Source organism: Rhinoderma darwinii, chromosome 9 (genome assembly GCF_050947455.1).
Source record: "Rhinoderma darwinii isolate aRhiDar2 chromosome 9, aRhiDar2.hap1, whole genome shotgun sequence".
NCBI lineage: Eukaryota > Metazoa > Chordata > Amphibia > Anura > Rhinodermatidae > Rhinoderma > Rhinoderma darwinii.
Window position 1 is genome coordinate 93,630,380 of NC_134695.1, and position 23,421 is coordinate 93,653,800.

The window sequence follows — 23,421 nt, forward strand, 5'->3', positions numbered from 1 at the left end:
TTGGATGTAGTATGGAGGCATCACTTGTGAGCGTTCAGCACATGTCCCATCATTGTCACTTGGATGGCAGAGTGACAATTGTATTGACAAACTACACACTTTACAGAGACTCATTGTGTGAGCTTTGACCAACCAAACAAACATTTACTGTGTGAGACTTCACAACACACAAGGCGCTCTGTCTCACGAGAAAGTAACGGGGGAGGGGGGGGGGGGGGACGCATAAAAATGGTAAACAAACTTCTCATGAATGAGTGGGAGGAGGACTTGGTGCAACCTTCTGATCCAGAGAGGAACAGCATCAGCTGATTTATCAGGAAGGGGGAAAAGACAGCAAGCAACATGGAGAAGAACTAAAGAAACCATATGTCCCAGCATGCTTTGTCAGGCTCTTTTTAAAAGGGGTTGTACAAAAATTACAAAAACATGGCTTCTTTCTTTCAGAAACAGCGCCACCCCTGTCCACAGGTTGTGTGTGGTATTGCAGCTCAGCCCCATTTATTTCAATAGAGCTAATCCGCAATACCAGACAGTTTCTGGAAGAAAGCAGCCATGTTTTTCTAATTCTGTAAAACCTATTTAACACAAGCGGTTAGGTCCATCGTCCACCATGGGGAATAATGCCACAACCACAATGGTCTAGTATTTTAACAAATACTGCAACATACCTGAGAAATTCAGCCAGTCATATTCCTTGTTTGGCCAGAAATATAAGCAAGACCCTTTAATAACTTCCACTACAATACTATTAGTGGGTCAATGGGTGACCATGTAACACATGGTCATGAAAAGTCCAGATCCACATATCTATTCCCTTCCTCTATCCATCCATCTCTCACTGCATCCATTCCCATCTACTCGTATCAAGGACGAGAACCTAGTGCCTGGAAATCCCTCTCTGTGGAGTTCATGCAAATTCTCTCTCCCACCATTAGGTGAGGATGTGACTTTATTAGGGTATGTTCACACTCCGTTTTTTTTGTCAAGCTATAAAAAAATCTGACTCCATATTTTGGGCGATTTTTAAAATGCAGGCAGTTTTTTCTGCCTCCAAATGATTTAAAAAGATGTTCTAGAGCGAAATCTGCTTCAAGAGAGAGAAGGAAAAAAAAACAACCTGTCCTGCAAAAATAATCAAATAAAATAAAATACCTGATTCATATTGAAATCAATAGGAGGCAGATTTGATGCCGATTCCGACACGGAAAACGTGTCAAAATCAGCGTAAAACAAATCTCTGTGTGAACTTACCCTGAGAGTTCAATGGGAGCTGTATAAATCCCTATGCAGTGAGCTCCCTCTAGTGGCAGTTGCAGGCAGCCAGAAATGTAAAGCAAGTATAAATCAGAGGGAAAGTTTGCAAACCCCCTTTAAAAACATTTGCCCCTGCATCTTTCTAAAAAAAATATCAATGTGCAGCAAGCGAACCACATATAAGATACAGGAGAAGGAGTTTATTAAAATCAGTGATGTTTGAAGATCTTTAGTTATGGCTTTTAGTGTAAATATGACATTGATGAAAACCGTTATTACTGAAAAAGCGGAGAACCATTCACACACAGGCATTAAAAGGTCTGAAACACTGAACGTTATGTTGTCCCCAACATGCATCCATAGCTCCATCCCACAGAACAAGGCAGCTTCCCAGCGACAAAGTAGAAGTAAAAGCCCGCCGATACCCCAAAAGTGGAGAAAATGAAAGGGGATTTCCACTTCCGAACAACAACTCACAGCATTTCATAGTTAAAAATCGACATAAAACGTTGCATAACTTTGTAAATACCTTGTTCTACTTTGCTGAATTACATAAAGTTTTAGCTCAATTAAAAGTTCTGGCTTCCTGTTACAAAACAGCAGAGCATTATGGGAGCTGAGAAGACAGTGACATAGTTCAAGCTGAACTGTTCGTTCACATGTCTGACAGCGGGGGTGGAGCTAAACTGTTGTCTGTTTCCAAGGGCAACCAGCAGAATTTTGAAGTTGGGCCAAAACCAGTAAAACGAAGTATCTGCAAAGTTACTACGTTTTTATGGTGATTCAAACTTAGAAATATTTTTAAAAGTGGAAATAAGCTTGAAGGAATACAAAGTATGAGGCATGCTCTGTGACACAATATTCTGATAAAAAGTCCCGTAAGAATATCCAGAGTTTACATAGGGTTAAACCACAACACAGGCACACGGTATGGACGAGAGGTCTTGGTCACTGACATAAAATGAGGAGGTTCCGTTCCAAGTTTGACTTTTGGATCTGGCAGAGATGTGGGATGTTTCTTCTCTGTGCTTCGGATCCTGCTCATATTCTTGTGCGTGAAAACACCGGCAGCTTATGGTAGTTTAAGGTATTACGACGCTCAGGATGAGCGGCTGTCCGCCGAGTAGAAACGGTACATCAAGCCCAGAATCAGCACAGCCACAGCCGGGATCAGCCAATTGCTCCATGAACTGTATGAAGAACAGGAAAAAATAAATAAAAGTAATTGTAAAACTTTAAAGGGAACTTCCGGATAAAGCTGGTACACGGTGCAGGGGCTGAGGGGGTGGTGCATGATGCTGGCAATCAAAAAGTACCCCCGTGTAGTACACGCCCCTCAGTCCTGCATTAGTATTGCCTTGAGTATTCCTTTAAGACGATTGTACGAGGAATCAAAAATTATAACCTAGCCACAGGATAGGTGATCATTTTTTGGTCGCTGGGGGCCCCACCGATTGTTTGAACCCCCTGCGCCCCCTCACTGCTCGACCGCAGTAAGGAGGAGATTGAATGGAATGGCGGTCGAGCATGCCTACTGCTGCTCCATTCAAAGTCTATGAGTATGACGGAAGCAGCTGAATACAGCCCCATCAGTGAGGAGGAACAGGAGGTTCAAGACCCCGTACTCGCGATTGTGGGGTCCCAGCATTCAGACAATTATCATCTATCCTGTGGATAGGTGATCATTTTTGATTTTGGGAATGCCCCTTTAAGGCGGTGATCACATCTGTGTTGAAGTGCTCCATTGGAGCCTCCGTTGCAGATTCTGTCAATGATAGGAAAATCGTGCAGCATGCTGAGCTATGTTTTCCGGTAATATGATGGACACAATGACGAAAGCCATTATAGTGAATGGGGGCCATCGGGCGCTATTGAGGTCATTCATGCGACGGATTTGTCACAGCATTGAATTCTGTTTTTCTGTTACTTTGACGAAACAGAAAAATGGATCGCTAAAATGAAGCGGCAGAAGCGATCGGGTGAGCGCTGTGCAAAAGCCGATCAGAAACTAAGCGGCACAGCGCTCTCGTGAGCGCTTCTGTCGCTACCTTTTAGTGATCGGTGGGGTCTTAGTGCTCGGACCCCCATCAATCAAAACTTCTGACATGTCACGTTGACATGTCAAAAGTTTTTCAAAAGTTTAGCTACACTTTTATTTACCTTGGGCTTATAATAAGGCATCAAACATGAAAGTGTGAAGGGAAACGCTCTAAAATCGAAGTTTAGGAAAAGAGAAGCCATTACCTGGATGAATCGGATGATGTGGTTATCAAGACATCCTGGAAGAAAAAAAACAAAATAAAATTATCCAATGCGAATAGATTCTACCTAGCAACACACATGCAACGTACGAGTATTAAAGTCATATGTTAACCTTTCGTGAGCATGATGAGAAATTCCCTATTATATGCATATAACTTTATGGGTAATATTGGATCACTGGAAATTTGATTTGGCCATTTGGTTTGGCTTAGTGGCTTACACGTAACGCAATTCCCTGATATATTGACGTGGTTGCAAAGTAGAGATTCCCTTTAAAGGATGTGTACACATTCGCTCCCATTTAATAGAACTACAATGCATCATGTGAAAACCCAACAGTTTTGATTAAAAACATTCTACAGTTTTGTGTATACAGCTCACATGCAGATCTGTGTCTCCATGGTTACAGACTACATACAAACCCTGTGCAGTCAGATGCTGCAGCCTGTTATTCCTTTCCATTTGCCCCCTCTTCCACTGTCTGTGGGTTAGCAAGAAGTCCAATTGGCTCCTGCAATGGTCCAAAGGTGGCCATACACAATAGATAAATGTCGGACGAACCAGCCGATCATCTAACGTTTATGTCCTTGTCCCGACTCGCCACTGACGGCAGATGAGATAAGGATCGGGCTATTGAATTTCAACATGCCCAATCATTTAGTCAGGAGTCTGGCAGCGGCTTCCACTCTTCCTATTGTTGAGAAGGCATGCACGTTTGGCCGACAGCTATCGAAAGCATACGGCCAGCTTTACGGACTGCGCTAGAGTGTAGGAAGGTCACATGTGCATTAATCACACTTATAATATACAGATTATTTAGCATTTTGGATTTAATGGCCCTTTAATCACAAACCTGCCCCTTACAGCGAATAGTGAGTGGCATTGTGATATGTATCCGTGGGTCAGCCCCGGGCGTGTACACAGCAGGGAGGAAATAACCAGCCCAGGGTAGATACAAGGTACAGGGGAAGGAGGAAAGGGCACAAGACAACATTAAGAAAACAAACAGTAATTACAAGAAGTTGTAATTAGAAGAAATCGGAAATTATATTTAATCTGGCTATGGCCGGTTGCCAGTGATGTGGAGAGTATACGAGGCAGATGGGCCGACAACAGCGTTACTTCATCTACTTATAATTACTGACAAGTGAAGATGCAGAGATTATTGAAACCACATTATGGGTACCCCTAGACCTGGTATAGGTCATAAAGGGGTAGAGTCCCAAAGCATTGTCAATTTCATATTAAAGTCGCAAAAACAGCTTCAAACTTGGAGGACTCTTTAAATCTCTTAAAGAGGCTCTGTCACCACATTAGAAGTGGCCTATATTGTACATGATGTGATCGGCGCTGTAATGTAGATTACAGCAGTGTTTTTTATTTTGAAAAACAATCATTTTTGAGCAAGTTATGAGCAATTTTTATGCTAATTACTTGCTAAATGCCCAACTAGGCGTTTTTTAACTTTTGACCAAGTGGGTGTTGTAAAGAGAAGTGTATGACGCTGACCAATCAGCGTCCTAGACTTCTCTCCATTCATGTCCATTTGTACTCAGCACAGCGTGATCTAGCGAGATCACGCTGTGCTGTCACATACACCCACATTAACTTTACTGAAATGTCTTGACAGTAAATAAACATTGCATCCAGCCAGGACGCGATGTCTATTCACACTCCCGACACTTCGGTAAAGTTTGTGTGGGACTTAATCGCTGCACAGCTTGATCTCGCGAATGACAGCAGAATGACAGCAGTAGCGTGATCTCGTGAGATCACACTATACAGCGATTAAGTCCCACACAAACTTTTCTGAAGTGGCGGGATTCTGAATAGACATCGCGTCCTGGCTGGAGGTGATGTCTGTTCACTCGAGACACTTCAGTAAAGTTAATGTGGGTGTATGTGACAGCACAGCGTGATCTCACTATATCACTATGTGCGGAGTACAAATGGACATGAATGGAGAGAAGTGTAGGACACTGATTGGTCAGCCTCATACGCTTCTCTTTACAACACCCACTTGGTCAAAAGTTAAAAAACGCCCAATTGGGAATTAAGAAACTAATTATCAGAAATCTAAAATTGCTTATAACTTGCTCAAAAATGATTGTTTTTCAAAATAAAAACCTCTGCTGTTATCTACATTACAGCGCCGATCAGATTATGTGGGAGATAGGGCACTTATAATGTGGGGACAGAGCCTCTTTAAGGGGGTATTCTAATGCATCCTCTGATATGCCATCTTTAGGCACCCTAGAAAGAGGTCCTGTAAATATTTTCAATCCCTGTAAAAACAATTATGGTATATATTTTTTTAGAACACTGTGTTGCTATGTTCCTCTATTGTTCCGCCTAGAAATGTACAAATAAATTGATAACTATGCGTTACCATTCCTCGTCAAAATGGTGTGTCCCTACACAGCCTGACACTATTCAATCAGCGCAATACCACCTGGATGCTGCGCGCTGTACTATACTTGCTGTCAAAAGTGACGGAAACCTTGAAGGAATCCCCCGACTTAGAGCCCTAAAGCAGATGTAAACAGGGCCGTAGACAGTGTCAGGCTGTATAGGAACACACCATATTGACAAGGGGATGGGAACATCCACTTGGCAATGTATTCATATATTCCCAGGAGGATTAACAGAGGAGCAGCTCAACCCAAAGTTCAAAGAAAAGATGCACCAGAATTGTTATTTTATTAAGTATTTACTCAAACAGACATGTCAGATAAGCTGCCAAGTCCTCTAAGAAAACAGGCCAGTGCTCCCCTAATTTGCTGGCTGACCGGTCAGAATAGGATGCTAGTGTCGGGATTTAAAGGTTTGGCACCGATCCTGCATAGCTCACGGCACCACGGAGGCAGCCAGAATATCTCATCGGTGCGGGGTCCGGGTGTCGGACCCCACAGATCATCAGTATAAAAATCAGCCCCCAACCAGGGCAACCCATTTAAGCTGTGGCATGTTGTATACAGGAGGCGTGCTTACCTTTTTATTGTTGTCTTTGCAGTCATCCTGTTTAGAAAAAAAAAAAAGATAAAATAAAACTACAAAACAGCCAAATAAATTATGTACACGGCTGAAACCTGCTGAGACAATACGATATATGCCAGATTAATACGGGGGGGCTAAAACCTTAATAATGGGTAGATTTCATGCCCTTTATAGTAAATGGTTATAGTGGGGATTGAAGAGCTGGTGGTTATTCTCGAACACTGAACATAATATGAACATAGATAATCCTTTACTGCATGGTATACATACGAAATATAGGATAGTGTAGAATCGACTTTGGGGTGTCTGTTAGGATATATTACCGTATTTTCCGGACTATAAGGCGCACATAAAATGCTGAGAATTTCTCAGAAATAGAAAGTGCGCCTTATAATCCGGTGCGCCTTATATATGAACCCGACAGTAAAGAGAGGGGTTCATACAGGATCCTTTACCTCTATCGTGGGCGGCAGGGGTCGGCGGCGGCATACCACAGCACACACCATGCTCCTCCCCCCCGTGCGCCTAGGAATGAACTGAAAAAGTACGGTAAGGGTATGTGCACACACACTAATTACGTCCGTAATTGACGGACGTATTTCGGCCGCAAGTCCCGGACCGAACAGTGCAAGGAGCCGGGCTCCTAGCATCATACTTATGTACGATGCTAGAAGTCCCTGCCTCGCTGCAGGACAACTGTCCCGTACTGTAAACATGATTATACTACTGGACAGTTGTCCTGCAGCAAGGCAGGGACTCCTAGCGTCGTACATAAGTATGATGCTAGGAGCCCGGCTCCTTGCACTGTGTTCGGTCCGGGACTTGCGGCCGAAATACGTCCGTCAATTACGGACGTAATTAGTGTGTGTGCACATACCCTAAACGTTTTGATTTGCAATTACAGCTGAACCAGTTGCAAGTTATTGTTAAAAAGTGTAATAAATTTTGACTTGCAGTCTGAGCAATGGTTTATTTAACGGTAATGTGCTGCGCCTTATAATCCAGTGCGCCTTATATATGAAACATGATTGCTTATAAGGCGCTCATAGAAAGTGCGCCTTATAATCCGGTGCGCCTTATAGTCCGGAAAATACGGTAGGTAATTGTTTAAAATTCAATTCTCCATATATTAGTATTAGAGGAGTGACACTTGTTCTATCACTGTGTGATGTGTCTTTTTATGTCACGTTTCTGTAGAAGTTACAGCAGCCATTTTTAGCAGCTATGGCGCCATCACTTAGGGCCCGTTCACATCAGCGTCTGGGTTCCGTTAGACCTTTCTGCCAGGGAATCCATAGCTTCTGTTTGCATTACCACCGATTTGAATGGTAATGCTTCCGTTGCAAATGGTTTCCGTGTGTCCCCGTTCCAAAAGGCTTCAGGTTTTTTGCCGGAAACAATAGCATAGTCGCGTAGCTATGACATCAGAGAACGGGGTAAGGGTACTTTTTTTTTTTTCTAGTCGTATTTCCGCAGCGGAGACTCCACCCGAAAAACCGCACGACAATTTGATGTTTTTTCGGGTGGAATTCCGTGCTGCTTCCAGGCCGGATACACTGTGTACTTATACGCAGCGTATCTGCCCTGTGTGTTCCTTACACCTTAGAAAGCTGTCGGACTAACTCATAGTCAAGAGTGCACGAGAAGAGGGGAAATAACACCTCTGGCGGCAACTTATCTCCTGTGAGAATAAAGGATCGGGGATGCTGAAATCCAACATGCCTGATCCTCCTTCACCCCTGCTGTTGGGGAGGGGGGGGGGGGGAAAGAGTAGAGACACCCCCATACACATTAGGTGGTCAGCGATGCCAGTAATATGCCCAAAGCATTAAAGGGGTCTATCATCGGAGCACCCATTTAATACTGGTTAGGAAGTGATGTCATAAGTTGTTGTTGTGGCAATGACCAGGTATAAATGTGATCTGTAATATAACAATCTTACCGGATGCAGATCTCCTACATAATACTGCTTCAGCATCTCCCGTGCGTCAACAGAATGGCCGACATCTTCAAAGCTCTCTGTGGCATCGGCTCCCGCCTGTTCAAACAAGACCTCCTCTCCTCCTGGATGCTGCAGAAATAAGCGCAGAAACCATAGTGATGTGTCTTTAAGAACCCACAGGTCATAATGCAGATGGTGGAGGGGCATGCGTTCTGAGGCAACTTACATTTTTTCCATACCATATACGGTCCATCGTATAATGATATTGGTATTTTATGGGATCCCACCCTTTCCATAAAGCTGGACCAATAAGTTTAAAGGGTCTGACGAGGATTTCAAGAACAGTCTTTTTTCTGTGAACAGAACCTCTTGCACATGTTCGGTGTCTGGTATTGCAGCTCTTCACCGTTCAAATTAATGTGACTGAGCTGCAATACCAAACACAGCCCATTGGGTAGCGCTGTTCTGGGGAAAAACATAAATCCCTTTTTGTAACCATGGACAACCATACGACCGCCATTACAGTCCCTACGATAAAAACACTATATAGAGAACGAAAATAAAAATGGGTTCCTACAGTGCCAGGTTCTCAGGCGTCTCTCACCCCCCCCCCCCTAGAACATGTGATGAAATGTAATCAGGTGTATTTACCGGTGCTTTATCATACCGGTAGCCACTCTGTTTCGTTACGTGACCTCCATTCTGACCACTCAAATCCTACAGCGTCGGCCGTAGATACCGGTCAGTTTCTCAATGCAAGTCTATGAGACTCACATAGACTCGCCGATTGAAGGAAAGAGTTTGCACTGGATCGAGCATACATGTAATGTGCGGTGAACATCCAGCAAGGCTCAGGCTTCGTTCACATCTGCGTCGGGGCTCTGTTCATGCGTTCCGTCTGAGCTTTCCGTCAAGGGAACCCATGAACGGAGCCCCGACTGAAACAAACGGAGACCATAGGCTGCCATTTGCATCACCATTGATTTCAATGGTGACGGATCCGGGGTTCCGTAGTTTTGACGGAATCAATACCGTAGCCGACTGCGCTATTCATTCTGTCAAAATGACGGAACCCTTAAACAACGGTGGCAAACGGAAACCATTGGCACCGGATCCGTCACCATTGAAATCAATGGCGATGGAAACGCAAACCTATGTTTTCCGTTTGTTTCAGTCGGGGCTCCGTTTATGGGTTTCCCTGACGGAAAGCTCAGACGGAACGCATGAACAGAGCCCTGACGCAGATCTGAACGAAGCCTCAGACTCCCTGGCTCTTGGTTGAACTATTTGGAGTATACGTTACTTTACGCTCAATCTCGGGTGGTCCTGCCCCAGAGAATGAAATAGTTAGAAGACATCTTTGCTAGAGGAATAATGCTCCCTAGTACTTTTTTTTTTGCTTATATATATATATACACATACATACACATACATATATATATATAGTGCTAAATATACTATTATATAGACCATTTTGCCAGGTCCCTTTAAGAAAAGACTCGATGCCAACGTCCCATGATCGGCCGTGAAAGACGTATTAGATGGGGTTGTTTAATCATAGGGTTGTGAACATTATAATTATAGGGGCAAAAATAAAAATCACATCCATAATAATCCATTCAGTGGCTCTTTAAGAAACTGCTATTTCAACACCCCACAGGATATGTAAGTCTTGTAGTGCCAAGAACAGAAAGCCGACTTTACGCATTCCCTTAGGCTTCAACCATCCGGTTCTACCAGTTCACCCCCATTCCATTCCCAAGGTTGTTTTTGGGGCATTAATAAGGCCTCTTACTTCTCTGTATGGTGGGAGCTCCAGATCACCAGCAAAGTAGAAGGGACGATTACTAGTAGAATATAATGGTCAACAAATAACGGCGGTGCCAATATATCCCGAGCCATAAGACAGCAGGACATGATATGGCGAGCTGGATGCCTGCAGTCCCATGTAATTCTCTGCCAGCAACCAACACAGAATTAAAGGGCTTTTCCCATAATCTTTATTGATCACCTATCCACAGGATAGTTGATAAATATCTGATCGGTGGGACCACCACCAATCACGAGCTTACCTGGGAGCCCCATATGAATGGAGCGGTATTGCACATACTCCGCCACCGCTCCGTTAATTTCTAAGAGGCTGCTGACGATAGTAAGGAAACATCCAAATGTAGCAGTGTTGAGTTTCAGTGCAGTAGAGCCAAGTTTGTTATTGGGCACAATTCATTGCCATCTGGCAGGGGATCCTACATCCACATATTTTTTTTATATTTTATTTTACATCAGCCGTTCAGTTGTAGGACTTTGGTTATAGAGGGAGCTCTAAGGCCTAGTATGTGTAATTCATGGCATAGAGGCTGCGTGGGGTAGAATAGCGCTGAAGCAGCAGAATGCAGTGAAATGAATATTCCAGAGCAGATCCTTGTTACTGTAAATGAAGCATAGATAATACGTTATTTCCTGTGCCCAGCGTGTGCCCGCCAGCACCACAGTGTGAACTTATTATATAACCTGAGCACACGTTCTGTGTGAATCATTGGCATATTAAAACCATGGACCTCGGTAATTGTGAAGATGGGGTTCACAAAGATGTAAGCTGCCTATATTTACACTCCTTAGATAACGCGATTAGCATTGATTGAGGCGCCTAAAGGGTTAAACAGTCTTTGAGACCCGCTGCTAGAGCGACGGCCGGATTGCGCACGCACAGAAAACATCCTGATGTAGTATTACGTCGGGCCGCATCCTTATTGCATGCAGGGGTTTTCTGGGAATAAAACATTAAATGTCGAACCCCCGCTGATCATCAGAATGACGTGGCCGCGGCGTTTGCTGGAACTTATCCAGGCACAGTGGCTCCTCCATACGTGTGGCTGTGTTCGGTACTGCAAGCTCAGCCCCATTCTTTTCAGCTCATCCCATTCTGATTGGATTGGACCCCCCACCTACCAAATAGGCCATCAGTGGTTTGGGGGCCAGAACCCTTTAAAAATGCTGTCTCGTCTTATTCAAATAAATATACTTTGTGTTTGCATATCTCAAAATTGAAGATGCTTGCTTGCTGTCAGTGAATGGAAACGTTCTTGTTTACATCCAGTGGCTCGCATGTTCAGGACAGCCTATGACAAATCCTGACATGAAAAGAACCTACAGAAAAATAAATCTGTGCCCGATTCTCTGATTTCCATCACGAATGTGCTGGCAGATGCCCCCATGGATTAGCCCAATGGTCATTGAATAGGGCAAATCCACGGCTTTTCCTGTGCGGAAACTGCTCTGTTTTGTTCCGGAGCATGTGAATGGGTTATAAAATGCCCCATTAACTTGCATGGAATGCAGAATTTGCGCCTAAAGCCTCATCAAATCCTGAACGTGTGAACATAGACTATTATTTCTCACAACTGAGGGGCTGCTACAATGTATCCAGTCTAGACAATTCTCTTTGAGCTAAATAGTCTGGACACCAACCTGATAAACTTAAGATTCACATCACGTTTAGCTTATACATTGGGAAAATCTAGCAGCGTATACTTTAAACGTAGGATGTGACTGATCCCCTAACAGTGGCATCCGTCACCATGGACTATTATGGTATCTGCTTAACGTATACGTCATGAAAAGCTCAGGACGTATACATATAACGGGTGCCTGTGACATATGCCATACGTTACCCGGATCCAATAGTGTATTGTACTACACTATTCCATCCTTCAAAAACGCATACAGAAGTATTCCAGTCTGACGGAGGCGAGAAGAACACCCCTTTGGCCTCTGTCGGACTAATGGCGCCCTATGGACACGTTTACCGTGTATGGCGGGAGCTTTCCTGGCGTACACGCTAAACGTAGGGCATAAACGTGGTGCGAGGGGCTTCATTGACACTGACACATTATTGACAGGTTCAGGACTGAAGAGAGATTTGTGCTGCGGATGTATTCAGCTCTCCGCTCACTTACCAGCAGAATTATGTGCAATGAATGAAGAAATTATATGTAAGAAGAAGATATTTTACCTTTAAAGTCAACAAAAAGTTGCATTTATTCCCCACGTTCAGTATATAAAATATGATCTGGAACGGTTATAAAAATCTTGTGATCATCTGGAAGGAGTTTTGATGCCTGAAGGAGGGAAAATGTCGCAAGAGAAATTACAGTGAGAGTTGGAAGCCGCAAATGTCATTCTGGATGGGAGATATATACGTGATCCATCACAGGGCGACCGCTGCACAACCACGGGGCATTGTGCATGAGGAGCCCGGGCATAGACTGAACAGGGAAGGCATGCGATCACTATCAGTATATAAGGAAATGCCCATGTGAAAGGTGTATTGTTTAAAAGGTAATGTGCGCGTTGTCATTTGGACGTGGTGATCACCGTTTTCACCCTTCCCAAAAAATATATATAATTGTCATTTTCCCAAAAACCCAGGAGAGCAGCTGCAGGGAATTTTATTGCCCAGCAAATAAGAAACTGTTCATAATTACTTAAAGGGTTTGTCCAGGATATGAAAAAAGGGTCCATATCCCCCAAGAATGTTGTATGGATTATGGGAATTTTAATATTATAGATTTGAGATCATTCCATTTTCTGGCACTTTTCCCACCAGTGCACTACCAAGAATTCATAGTCATTACGAAATGATCCTCACGTGGCACGGGGTTATTATCTATATTTTAAGCAGAAGCGTGGCCGCGTGTAAATCAAGATATGAACACACACAAAATAGAACCACACCCCGATAATAGGATGGTAATCAAAAGGTCTGACCCGGAGAACAGACCTCAGATCGTGTGGGGTTTGGTTTCATAGCGTCATCCCTTTAATTGATGTCACGAGATCTGTTGCTCACATACAATTTACAGCTGTGTGAATGTTACCTATGGGGCATGGCATGACGAACTTTTCACCCTGTGGAAAGTAGTCGTCCACCCTCCCTTTGGGCAGTTTACTATGCAATGGGTGAGACACGTGCCATGCTGAGAAAATGGTTTTAAAAATGTTGATGGGCACACAGCACCCTCATGTGGACAGTGTTGGTAACGGCATGCCACGTATAATGAAAAAATAGAATTAAAGGGCAGAGACACCAACAGTCACACAATATTCAACTTAGGGCTGGGCGATCAAATGAATTCATTAGATTTAATTTGCCCGCAAGGACTCTCACGATTCTGTTTTTTTAACAGAATTGTTGAATCGATTCTTTAGTGGCGCCGTGTTGCAGGAGGAAGTTGCGCCCCGCCGCCTCGTCACTGACTGGTCCGCCTCGTTCTGTCCCTGCCTCCCCATGGAACTGCGGTTCTGAACAAAATAATACAGTACGAAATAGCAGTTCCGTGGGAAAGCAGAGTCCTAGTATATAGCGATACCACCACCACCCACCCTTGCATATCGCACCCCCCCCCCTTGTAAATTGCACCCCCCCCCCCCCTTGTAGATCGCACTACAGTAGCTCCCACTAGGAGCTGAATCCCCGGCCAAAGCGTTGGCAACTTCTGGCTAGGGATTCCTTTCCTAGTGGCAGCTACAGTGGCGACTGTACACTGGCACTGTGGCACTATATTTGGGGGTGGAACTAGGTGGGCACTGTGGCACCATGTCACTATATGTGGGCACTGTTATTTTCAGTGGATTAATCCAAAAACCCTGACTTATTAAATCCATCTTTTTCTTTTTTTAAAACGGTCATGAAAGTGGGACAGACGGACTGAAAATGGATGAGAATTTGGAGACACTGATGCAAAATGCTGATGAAGAACTGCCATTTGATCAGTTTTTAATGGCCATGTTTTTTTTTACTGTCGTGTGACTGTAGCCTAAATGTCTATGATGCCAGGAATCCCGTCCACATGTCCCGTGATCGGGGTGGGAAATCCGGCGGACACACATCAAAAACAGTCGTGTGAATCCGGCCTTAATGTAATTTATTAAAACCCCATGGTGGGGCCGGTACGGACAGGGTCCTGCTCACACTTCAGACACTATCACTATAATGAAATTTCGCCCCAGAGTGCCCGCTCGGCGCTAGCAGAAAAAAAATTAAAAATCGAGATTCAAATTGAAAGTGCCCAAAGTGTTGAAAAAAAAATTATCTTTTGGCAAAATCGCCCAGCCCTAATTCAACTTAAGGAGTCCAATCCTTGCCTGTTTTATTGACACGTTGGGGACACCGTTAGGTGCAATATCAAATGCTTCCAACTGTTGCATGATCCTTACCCGACCCGTATACAGTGCAGAGCGGTGCATATATACCGGCTACTTGCACTTTACAGATGGTGAGTTACGTCTCATTATAGAAGAAATGCTCTGCAAGAACCCAAATTGCCTGACCGTGAAACACAATGTTTACAATAGGGTCACGCATCCATTGGTAACCCCTTAATGACCAGTTACATGTTTTCGGTTTTGCCTTTGCCTTTCAGCAGCCAGAACTTTTTTTTATTACTTCATTGACGTGGCTATACGAGGCCTTGTTTTATGCGGGAGAAATTGTATTATTTTCCTGTGCAGTTTGGGGGTATAAATAAATGACATAACTTACACCGTAATGTATTTTTTCAGCGGATGTATAGATTAAAAAAAAAGTGATTTTCGACATATTTTCCTTTCTGTTCAAGTTTTACGCTAAATAACCTGTTAAAATAAATTTTTAAGGTTATTACGGTCGTATAGATACCGAATATACGTTGTTTTTTTACTCAATGTATGGACAAAAATATAGATTTTATGCTAAATGAGGACTTTTTCTTTTTGGACATTTCTTGATCACTTTTTTTCTTCATCCCATGAAGGGATACATTTTTAACAACTTTATTTTACATTAGACTATGACAGAGGCTGCTGTTAGGGCAGCACATCATTTGGCTTAACAGCAGGCATACTGTACAGACAGCCCTGGGGTCTTTCTAGGACCCCAGGGATGACTGCAGAGGGTTTCTCAGTCTCCGATCGCGTCACCGGTGACGAGATCAAACTCTTTGATCATGCTGTGGTCACGGACCGTGGCAACCAAAGGGCTAAACAGCCGGGGTCAGAGTTTCCGCCAATCCCAGCAGACATCTCGAAGTACAGAAGTGATTAGTGACATCTGCTGCTTAGAGAATGAGCGCTCACAAGCCTTTTCTACACCGACGGCAAAAGACGGCACTGTAGATTTTGGACCTGCACCGCCCGTCGTCAAAAGACAGTGGGCGATAGGGAAGGGGTTAATGTAGCTAAATGGAAGGCATTACAAATCCTAACTAAGGCCAACTGGGGTATATCGGAGGTCAAGATTGTTGGTTTCCAATAGCAACCAGCAGAATTGTAAATGCAGCTCTGGACTATTGGGGTCTATTCACACAGTGCATGTTTAAAGACCCCAACACAGGCTGTCATCCAGCATCGGTATAAGATATTTAGATGGGTTTTGCAGGATAACAAACACTCTGCTGCGCCCTATGCCAGGTTATGGCAACTCTGAATCAAAGTGCATGTGTAAAGGGTACGACCCCTTTCATCATTCAGTCACCAAGTCAGGGGCACTGGACACGGGTGAGAGCGGCTGCCAGTCAGCTTCTGTGGATCACTGCTTTTATCAAATGCCAGAAACTGGCAGCAACACACACAGCAGCAAGCCTTGATCCAAAAATTGTTAATAGAAAAAATAAAATGTTCTTATTTTATAACGTTATAATGGAAGCTGCAAATATTAAAGTATAACAGGACTGACCGAAGGATATTGGGATTGGTGGCACAGTGGTAGGGGGCACTCTAGCCGGCATCCAAAAAGTTCTCTTTTACATCTGCAGAAGTTGGGCAATAAGTTTACAGATGCCCCATAACTAGAACTACAGGGTGTAATGGCGTCTACCCCCCTACAGTGCTAAGACATATACCCTTCTATGAACTTTATCCACCAATCAGCAGAGCCGAGACAGGTTCACATGACCCCCTACAGCCCTGACTTGATAGGAACTGGAGTGGTTGGCTCAAGCGATTTCTGCCCCACAACCCCTTAAAGGGAATCCGTCACGTTAATTATGCATTCCGAGCTGTGGACAGCAGGTTATAGAGCGGGAGGAGCGGAGAATACGGATATATAGTTTTCCAGGAAAAAATTCAGTATAACTCGTAATTTATTGATCTAGACCTCTGCTCATTCTGGGCTTAGGAGTCCGGTGGGCGGTGCTATTCAGTGATTGACAGCCTTCCCTGTATGCCCATTTATACAAAGAAGTCACTCAATCAATGCGGAGGGCTGCGCACTGGACTCCTAAAGCTGGCCATAAGCTTTAGATAGGAATAGCGGACAGCCGACAGCCGACATCGAACAACCCCCCCCCCCCCCCCTCGGCCGAGCATGCATGTGTTTTCAATCGGGATAAAACCGCTACCAGACTCCTCTGGCGGCGCTTATCTTCTTATGAACAAAAGAATCGGGCATGTTGGAATCCAAGGTGCCCGACTCTTTTCTCCTCGATCATCTGCTGTAGGTGAGAGTCGGGACACTGCCATAAACATTAGATGGTTGGCTGATCCCGCTGAAATCTCCACGTCTGACAGACATACATTGTCATGTCCGTGGCTGCGTGCTGTCAGCTCCGCTCTACCCCTTACAGCCGCAGCCACGAGTCGGCAAGCGCTGGCCCCAGCCTCAGGAGAAGCCAGCGCTTGCGTCTACTCACCACTGCCGGATCCCGTAGGGTGCGCGAGCACGCTTATGCCCGCTCTTAAAGGGCAGCGCGCGCATCGGACCTCGTTCCTGAACTTTGACCCGTGAGTACTCTGGACTATAAGAGGGGTCCAGCCCCCTAGTTCTATGCCTGAGCTTTGTTGTTGTATTCCTAGTCTGTCTTGCAAATGGCCCCCTAGTGTTTCCTGCTCCTGTATCCTGATCTAGTGCCGTGCTTGCTGTAGCCGTGCTGTGCTGCATTCTATGCCTGACCTGCTTCTCCACACCTGACGCCCACCTGCTGCCAGGTTCCTCCCTAGCCTGCCTTGCTACTGTCCGAGCTGCCATAGGTACCCTATACGAACTATAGACTTTGACCTGCGTCCTGTTGGCCAGCTGCCATACCGCCATGTCGGGACGGCCCAGTGGGTCCACGAACCCTTCGTGACATACTTCTAATGTGTACGGCCACCTTAACCCAGGACGAGGAGAGATTTCGATTAACTAAATTACAAGTTCTACAGAATCTTCTTCCCACAAAACGACACATCACCCGGCTCCGCACCTCCTGACCTGGATTTATAATTAGATCATTATATGCTAAATACCTTTATGGGAACTATGGCATGCACAGGAAAAATTACCTCGGGCCAAACAGGCTGTAGCAGCTGAAAAACAAAACCTCTTTAAAAAAAAAAAGGAGCACCTTGTATGGAGCAAACACAGAACACGCAACACACTTTCTGCCAACAGTGGTCACCCAGTGCCAAGTAGTCATCACTTAGTGCGGCAGATGTGATATTCATGCTGCGCCACATTTAGAAACTGTTTTAGGCACTTTTTCGGCAGAATTTTAAAAAGGGGTGTGGCTTAAACAGAAAATGGGCGTGGTTTAAATGTGAGGTTGTGCGCCAAACTGCCTTCTGCTACGGTGTGTGTCGCTTCTTCCCGTACATCCCAAGCGACAAGAACAATGAATATGGGAGGAAGTCAATTTCAGTAAAACAACCAACAGGATTCTGCAGCGGAGGCGGCGCCATGATTCCTGCTGAATGACGGGAGTCACATGATGTAACATTCTGCAAAACTCAACCTCATAACTACTGCGCGGAGTTGGAGTCGTGTGCATTTCAATATGATATAGTATTAAATGATAACAAAAAGAAAAGAAAAAAAAAAAAAGATCAAGAGACAAGCGGTCAGGTAGCATCAGCGCTTGTACATGGACACCGTGCGACGGTGTATCGAGTCCCTACAGGTCCGCATTATAGCGCCATATGGTACTTTACATGAGCGCTGCATTCTCCCATACGAGCCATGTTTCTACAGGAGAATAGCTCACAAGATTTTTCCTGGACTCTTCGTTCCTAAGTTTTTGGATTATCAATTGTACCACATACCCAGCTCTGCTATATCTCCATTGCTGAAGCCTGGACTGTCTGACTACCCTCCTGTTCACCGCACCAATATTACGTACTCCGCTCTATTAGGCCAAGATCACACACACAGTTTTGATGCAGTTTTTGGCTCACTCTTTAGAGCCAAAGCCAGAAGTGGATCCGAAGGGCAGGGAAGGTATAAAGAAGAGACTGATGCATCTCCTGTCATTTCTGCGTTTATCTAGAAAAACTGCATGTGTGTGATCCTGACCCTCATCCGCTACATCATACTCTTGGTACATGTATAGACTATCTCCAATCTTACTTACTTGGTCGGGTTCACCCAGAGATTCAACCTCTGGGCATGTGGGTGGCACTTATGTCCTTGCGCCAACTGAGTACCTTAGACCCTAATCAAAGTTACAGGAAAAAGGGTGGGGGCTATAGGTAAATTGTGCCGCCCGTTAGTTTCTATCTCTGGATATCGTGTGAACCGGATGGTGACGTCTAGCACGCTCTGTCATTGCTCAGAACTCACTAATGAATGATCACAATGGGAAAAGTCACTAGAGTCTCCCATTAAACCGAATGGACCCAACTGAACTGTGAGAGAATCCCACCCGCTGTTCCCATCACAGCCAGATATCTCTTCACATAGAAATAGGCCAAAAACCGGATTATTGGAACCGCCACATGTGAATAAGCTCTAACAGCTAACTTATACTAAAGTTCTCTCACACATTCCCATTTTACCACTAGGAGGTGCTATCACTTACCAGTAAGGCTCTGTCCACACTATGTCTATCATATATGTCAGGAAAGCTCTGTGTCAATAGGGCTCTATTAGTCTGACTAGGCCAAAAAGAGTGTCCTTGTATCCTCCGTCAGGTTGGTATACGTAAGTTTACCTTTTTAGGGAGGATGGAAATGGTTTTCCATCCCAAAATATCCACTTTGATGCTGCGGTCGCTATTGACCATGGCATCTAAGGGGTTCAACTGGCAGGATCGTAAACTGCGATCCAGGCTGTTAGATCAGGTGCCCGGCTGACTTTAAGCTTATGACACAGGGCCGTGAAAAGGTGGCACTGTGGCATAAGTACCCTTAAGCACCTCTGCAAAAAGGCGTATGGGCAGGGATTCAAGGGTTCAATTAGAGCATTTTGTGGGTTCAGTAGCACCTACCAAAATTGCCCCCCCAAAGCCCTCATGTACTTTATGCAGAATAGTGGGTCTCTCTCGGCTGATCGAATCCCCAGACAGACATCACTCAGGACAGCGGCGCTTTATGACGGACATTGAGTTGGGAACCAAAGTTCAGCTCTTCAGTGACTCAATATCATGGACGTTGGACTCGGCAGAGCGAACACGGGAAGATGAGAGGCTGCCAGACATCTCTGGTGCCACTTATCCCCAGGAGAAATTATCCTTCAGAAAATCATACGTCTGACGTCTACGGACACACAGTGTATGGTACGGTTTCTATTGGATCTCACATCACTGCAGATGAGACTTCAATTTTTGACTACCTACACTAAAATGAATGTGGGGGATCCACGGTGGTAATCATAAGATCAGCGGCTGATGTTTCCAAAACTCAAATGAATGTGGAACTAACGCATTGCCTTATACATGCAGCAAATCATGTGCTTTTCCTTTAAGTGTCTGCTGAATATTTGTCCGTAACTGGAGCACCCCCATCCGGGAAAAACAACTCCAGTAAATATTCAGTCCTTGAGATGTTCTCTTTCATATATTCGAAGGCCTCCTGCACACGACCGTGCTTTTGCAGCCACAATTTATCCGCATTTTTGCCAGACAAATTGCGGATCCATTCATTTTTACGGCCCCATCCACATGACCGTAGCTTGCACGGATCTGTGCAAGGGTTCACAAATCCAGACCGCAAAAACCCGGGACATGTCATTTTCGGCCCGGATTTGCAAATTCACCAATTCTGGCAAATTGTTGTGGATCCGCGAGACCTCATGATGCACAACAAAAGTTTTTTTTGTTTTTTTTTGCAAAAGGATGCCTAAAAAACGGTGATTAAAAACTGAATTACCTATTTCGTGCCTGTCCGGTGGTGTTGCAGAATAAATTCTTTAAACAGCTTGATAGTGTACTGCGATTGTTCTATTGGCAGGGTGGCGTTCTTCTTAGGTTCAGTCTTAGTCTATTGCAGGCTCCTAAACGATGGGGGGGGGGGGGATGGCGGCGCCAAATCTTCATATATACTATTTGGCTTCTCAACTGGTGATTGCACATTGGTGGATAGATATAGGTCTGAGTAATGCAGCCACTGCACTGGCGGGTGAACTTATGAGTCTGACTAACTTGCTATATAGATAAAATCCCCGGGTTGCGTACCCCTGCCACTTCGGACGGTGGCTGTGGCTTGGTAACTACGGTCCCCTCGTACTCACCTAGGACTCCACTTTGGAATAATCCTTGGGTGCCTCATCTGGAGTCGTTGCCAGGAGCGGGGATATGGTCGGGGCAGCGGTTAAATTCCTGGGTCAGGTGGTCACTGCAGATTCTGGTTTTGAATCCTTTTTCGAACTTCAGGAAAGGTTTAATATTTCAGGGAAAGGTTTTTCTTCCACTATCTCCAGCTACGGGCATGCCTGGTGTGCCCAATTTGGCTTTATGTCACCTCAATTGGGTTTCTCTAGGTTAGAGGACCTTCTTGGTGCTCCTGATCTCTCAAAGGTCCTCACCCAGTTGTACACTTTCATGACTACCCTGGGTGCTAGACCCTTTGATAAGGCTTATCTGCAATGGAGGGGGGGGGGGTCCCCAACTTGACAGAGGAGGACTGGCGGGAGGTGGAATCCTCTTTTTTTTTTGATTCGGTGGCAAGTGCACGGGACTTTCTCATACAATCTCAGTTTTTGCATAGGATCTATTACACGCCAGTTAGGCTTAAGAGGATGGGGGCCTTGGCTTCGGATAGCGGTTTTCGATGCCAGTCGGAGGTTGGTACCTATCTACATTGTGTGTGGCTGTGCCCCAGAGCTGCCCCCTTTTGGTCGGAGGTAGTGGCCTTTCTTCATACCGATTATGAGTTACCGCGACTTCTTACCCCCCAGATGTGCCTCTTGGGCATTATGGGTGACGTTACACAAAGCCACTATGATAAGATATTCTTACGCTTTGTTCTTTTCTGTGCCCGAAAGAGCACAGAAAGTCCAAGGTGGATACACTGGCAGCAACTGGTGAATAAATATATCCCTATGTATAAAAAGCTGTACCTGAGAAGAAAATGTCCGGATAAATTCGGGAGAATTTGGTCCGGATGGTTGGAGACTCTAGAAACTGCGGTTTAATGGTCACTTGAAAGTGGCGGAGTGGGGGGGGGGGGGGTTAGAGCACAAGGATGATTGGGAGTGAATGGTGTTTTCATTCAGTCAGGCTTTCGGGAATGGTCATTTTTGCATAACCTGTTACTGTCATATACGGCTTCTGCTCTAGGTTGACATCTCTATATGGTACGGATGCCTTTCTGAATGTCTTTGTTTTGTATTGATTGTATATTGGTATGTGTTTTGTACAAAAAAAAACCTGAATTGAATCATTTCTGTTTCTGCCGTTCCATCGTCACCCAGCTTTCCTAGAGTGCAGAAAAAAAATGTGCCTAGTTATGCAGAGCTTCAAAAGAAGGGAATGTGTTGCTGTATATTTGCCATTCTGGAAACTGGGAAAGCTGAGACAGTGAAGAATGACAGACAGGAGCAGCTCCCCATTCACTTCTATGAGAGTTACGGAAACAGCTGAGAAGGCTTGCGGCGGCCTCATAGGAAGGTATGGGGTCGCGGATCCCCTCGTTCTCAGAGCCGGGACCCGCATCTATCAGACATTTATGGCATAATCACAAGACATGCCCTAAATGTATAAGAGGTGTTTTACCATAATCATTATTTATCACCTATGCACAGGATAGTTGATAAATATCTGATCGGTGGGGGTCCAACCGCTGGAACCCCCACCAATCACAAGTTTACCTTGCCGTCCCCGTGAGCCCCATATAAACAGCGCGCTACTGCACATGCTCCATTCAGCTCTATCTTCAGCAGCCCCATAGAAATAAATGGAGCGGTGGCCGAGAATGTGCAGTATCGCTCATGACGGATATATATGGGGCTCCCAGGAACGGCAAGGTAAGCCTATTCTCATGATCGGCGGTGGCCCAAGCGGTCGGACCCCCACCGATCAGATATTTATCACCTATCCTGTGGAAAGGTGATAAATATTGATTATGGGAAAAGCCCTTTAACGATGAGCTCCGGAATAGAATTAAAGGGCTTATCTTAGGACGACGACCTCGGGGTATATGGATGTCAGAGCGCCACAGTCCCTACGCTCAGGGGATCGGCGAGGGTCGCAGTCTGAAGGCGATCATTATAATACCATAGACACAATGATGATCAGTAACGATCAGCTACAGTTGGATCAAGTATTACTATTAGTCCCGCTACGTACTGGCTACCAGCAGTTGGAGTAGATTTTTGTGCCGATATCGTCGCCGTGTGTAGAAATCACTGGAAATTGCGCATGACTATCAGTTTTCGTTTCCAGTGATATTAATGAAGGGAAAAATAACACTGCACGACCTGAATTGCGCAAAAGCCACACAGTCTCAGTCATGAACCCCCCCCCCCCCATAGTAATGAGATGAGCTGAGCTGACAAACTCGCGTACCTCTTCCACAAAGCTTGTAATATCGTACACTCGGCCGTGGATCACCAGCCATAGCTCCTTAGCACTGTTCCTTTTGCTCACATCTTCCAGGGTGTAGTAAACGACCTGAGTCTCCTCACTGGGACTGCCTTCGCTGTTCGCCATTGCCAGTGGGTAGAACGCGTTACGTAACTCGTCGCGATGTGACCGCTCCCGGCTTCCGTACAGCGACACCTTACCCTCGGCTCATGGACA

At 45.0% G+C, this 23,421-nt stretch overlaps 1 protein-coding gene across 1 annotated transcript; it reads right to left on the reverse strand.

Annotated features, from left to right (window-relative positions):
* Positions 1-1,434: 1,434 nt before the first annotated feature.
* CYB5B (cytochrome b5 type B) lies at positions 1,435-23,421 on the reverse strand. Its single transcript, XM_075838530.1, has 5 exons — positions 23,188-23,421; positions 8,456-8,584; positions 6,508-6,534; positions 3,499-3,533; positions 1,435-2,444 (listed from the first exon to the last, which is right to left on the reverse strand). The coding sequence occupies exons 1-5, from the start codon at positions 23,329-23,331 to the stop codon at positions 2,354-2,356; spliced, it is 426 nt and encodes a 141-aa protein (XP_075694645.1). The 5' UTR covers positions 23,332-23,421; the 3' UTR covers positions 1,435-2,353.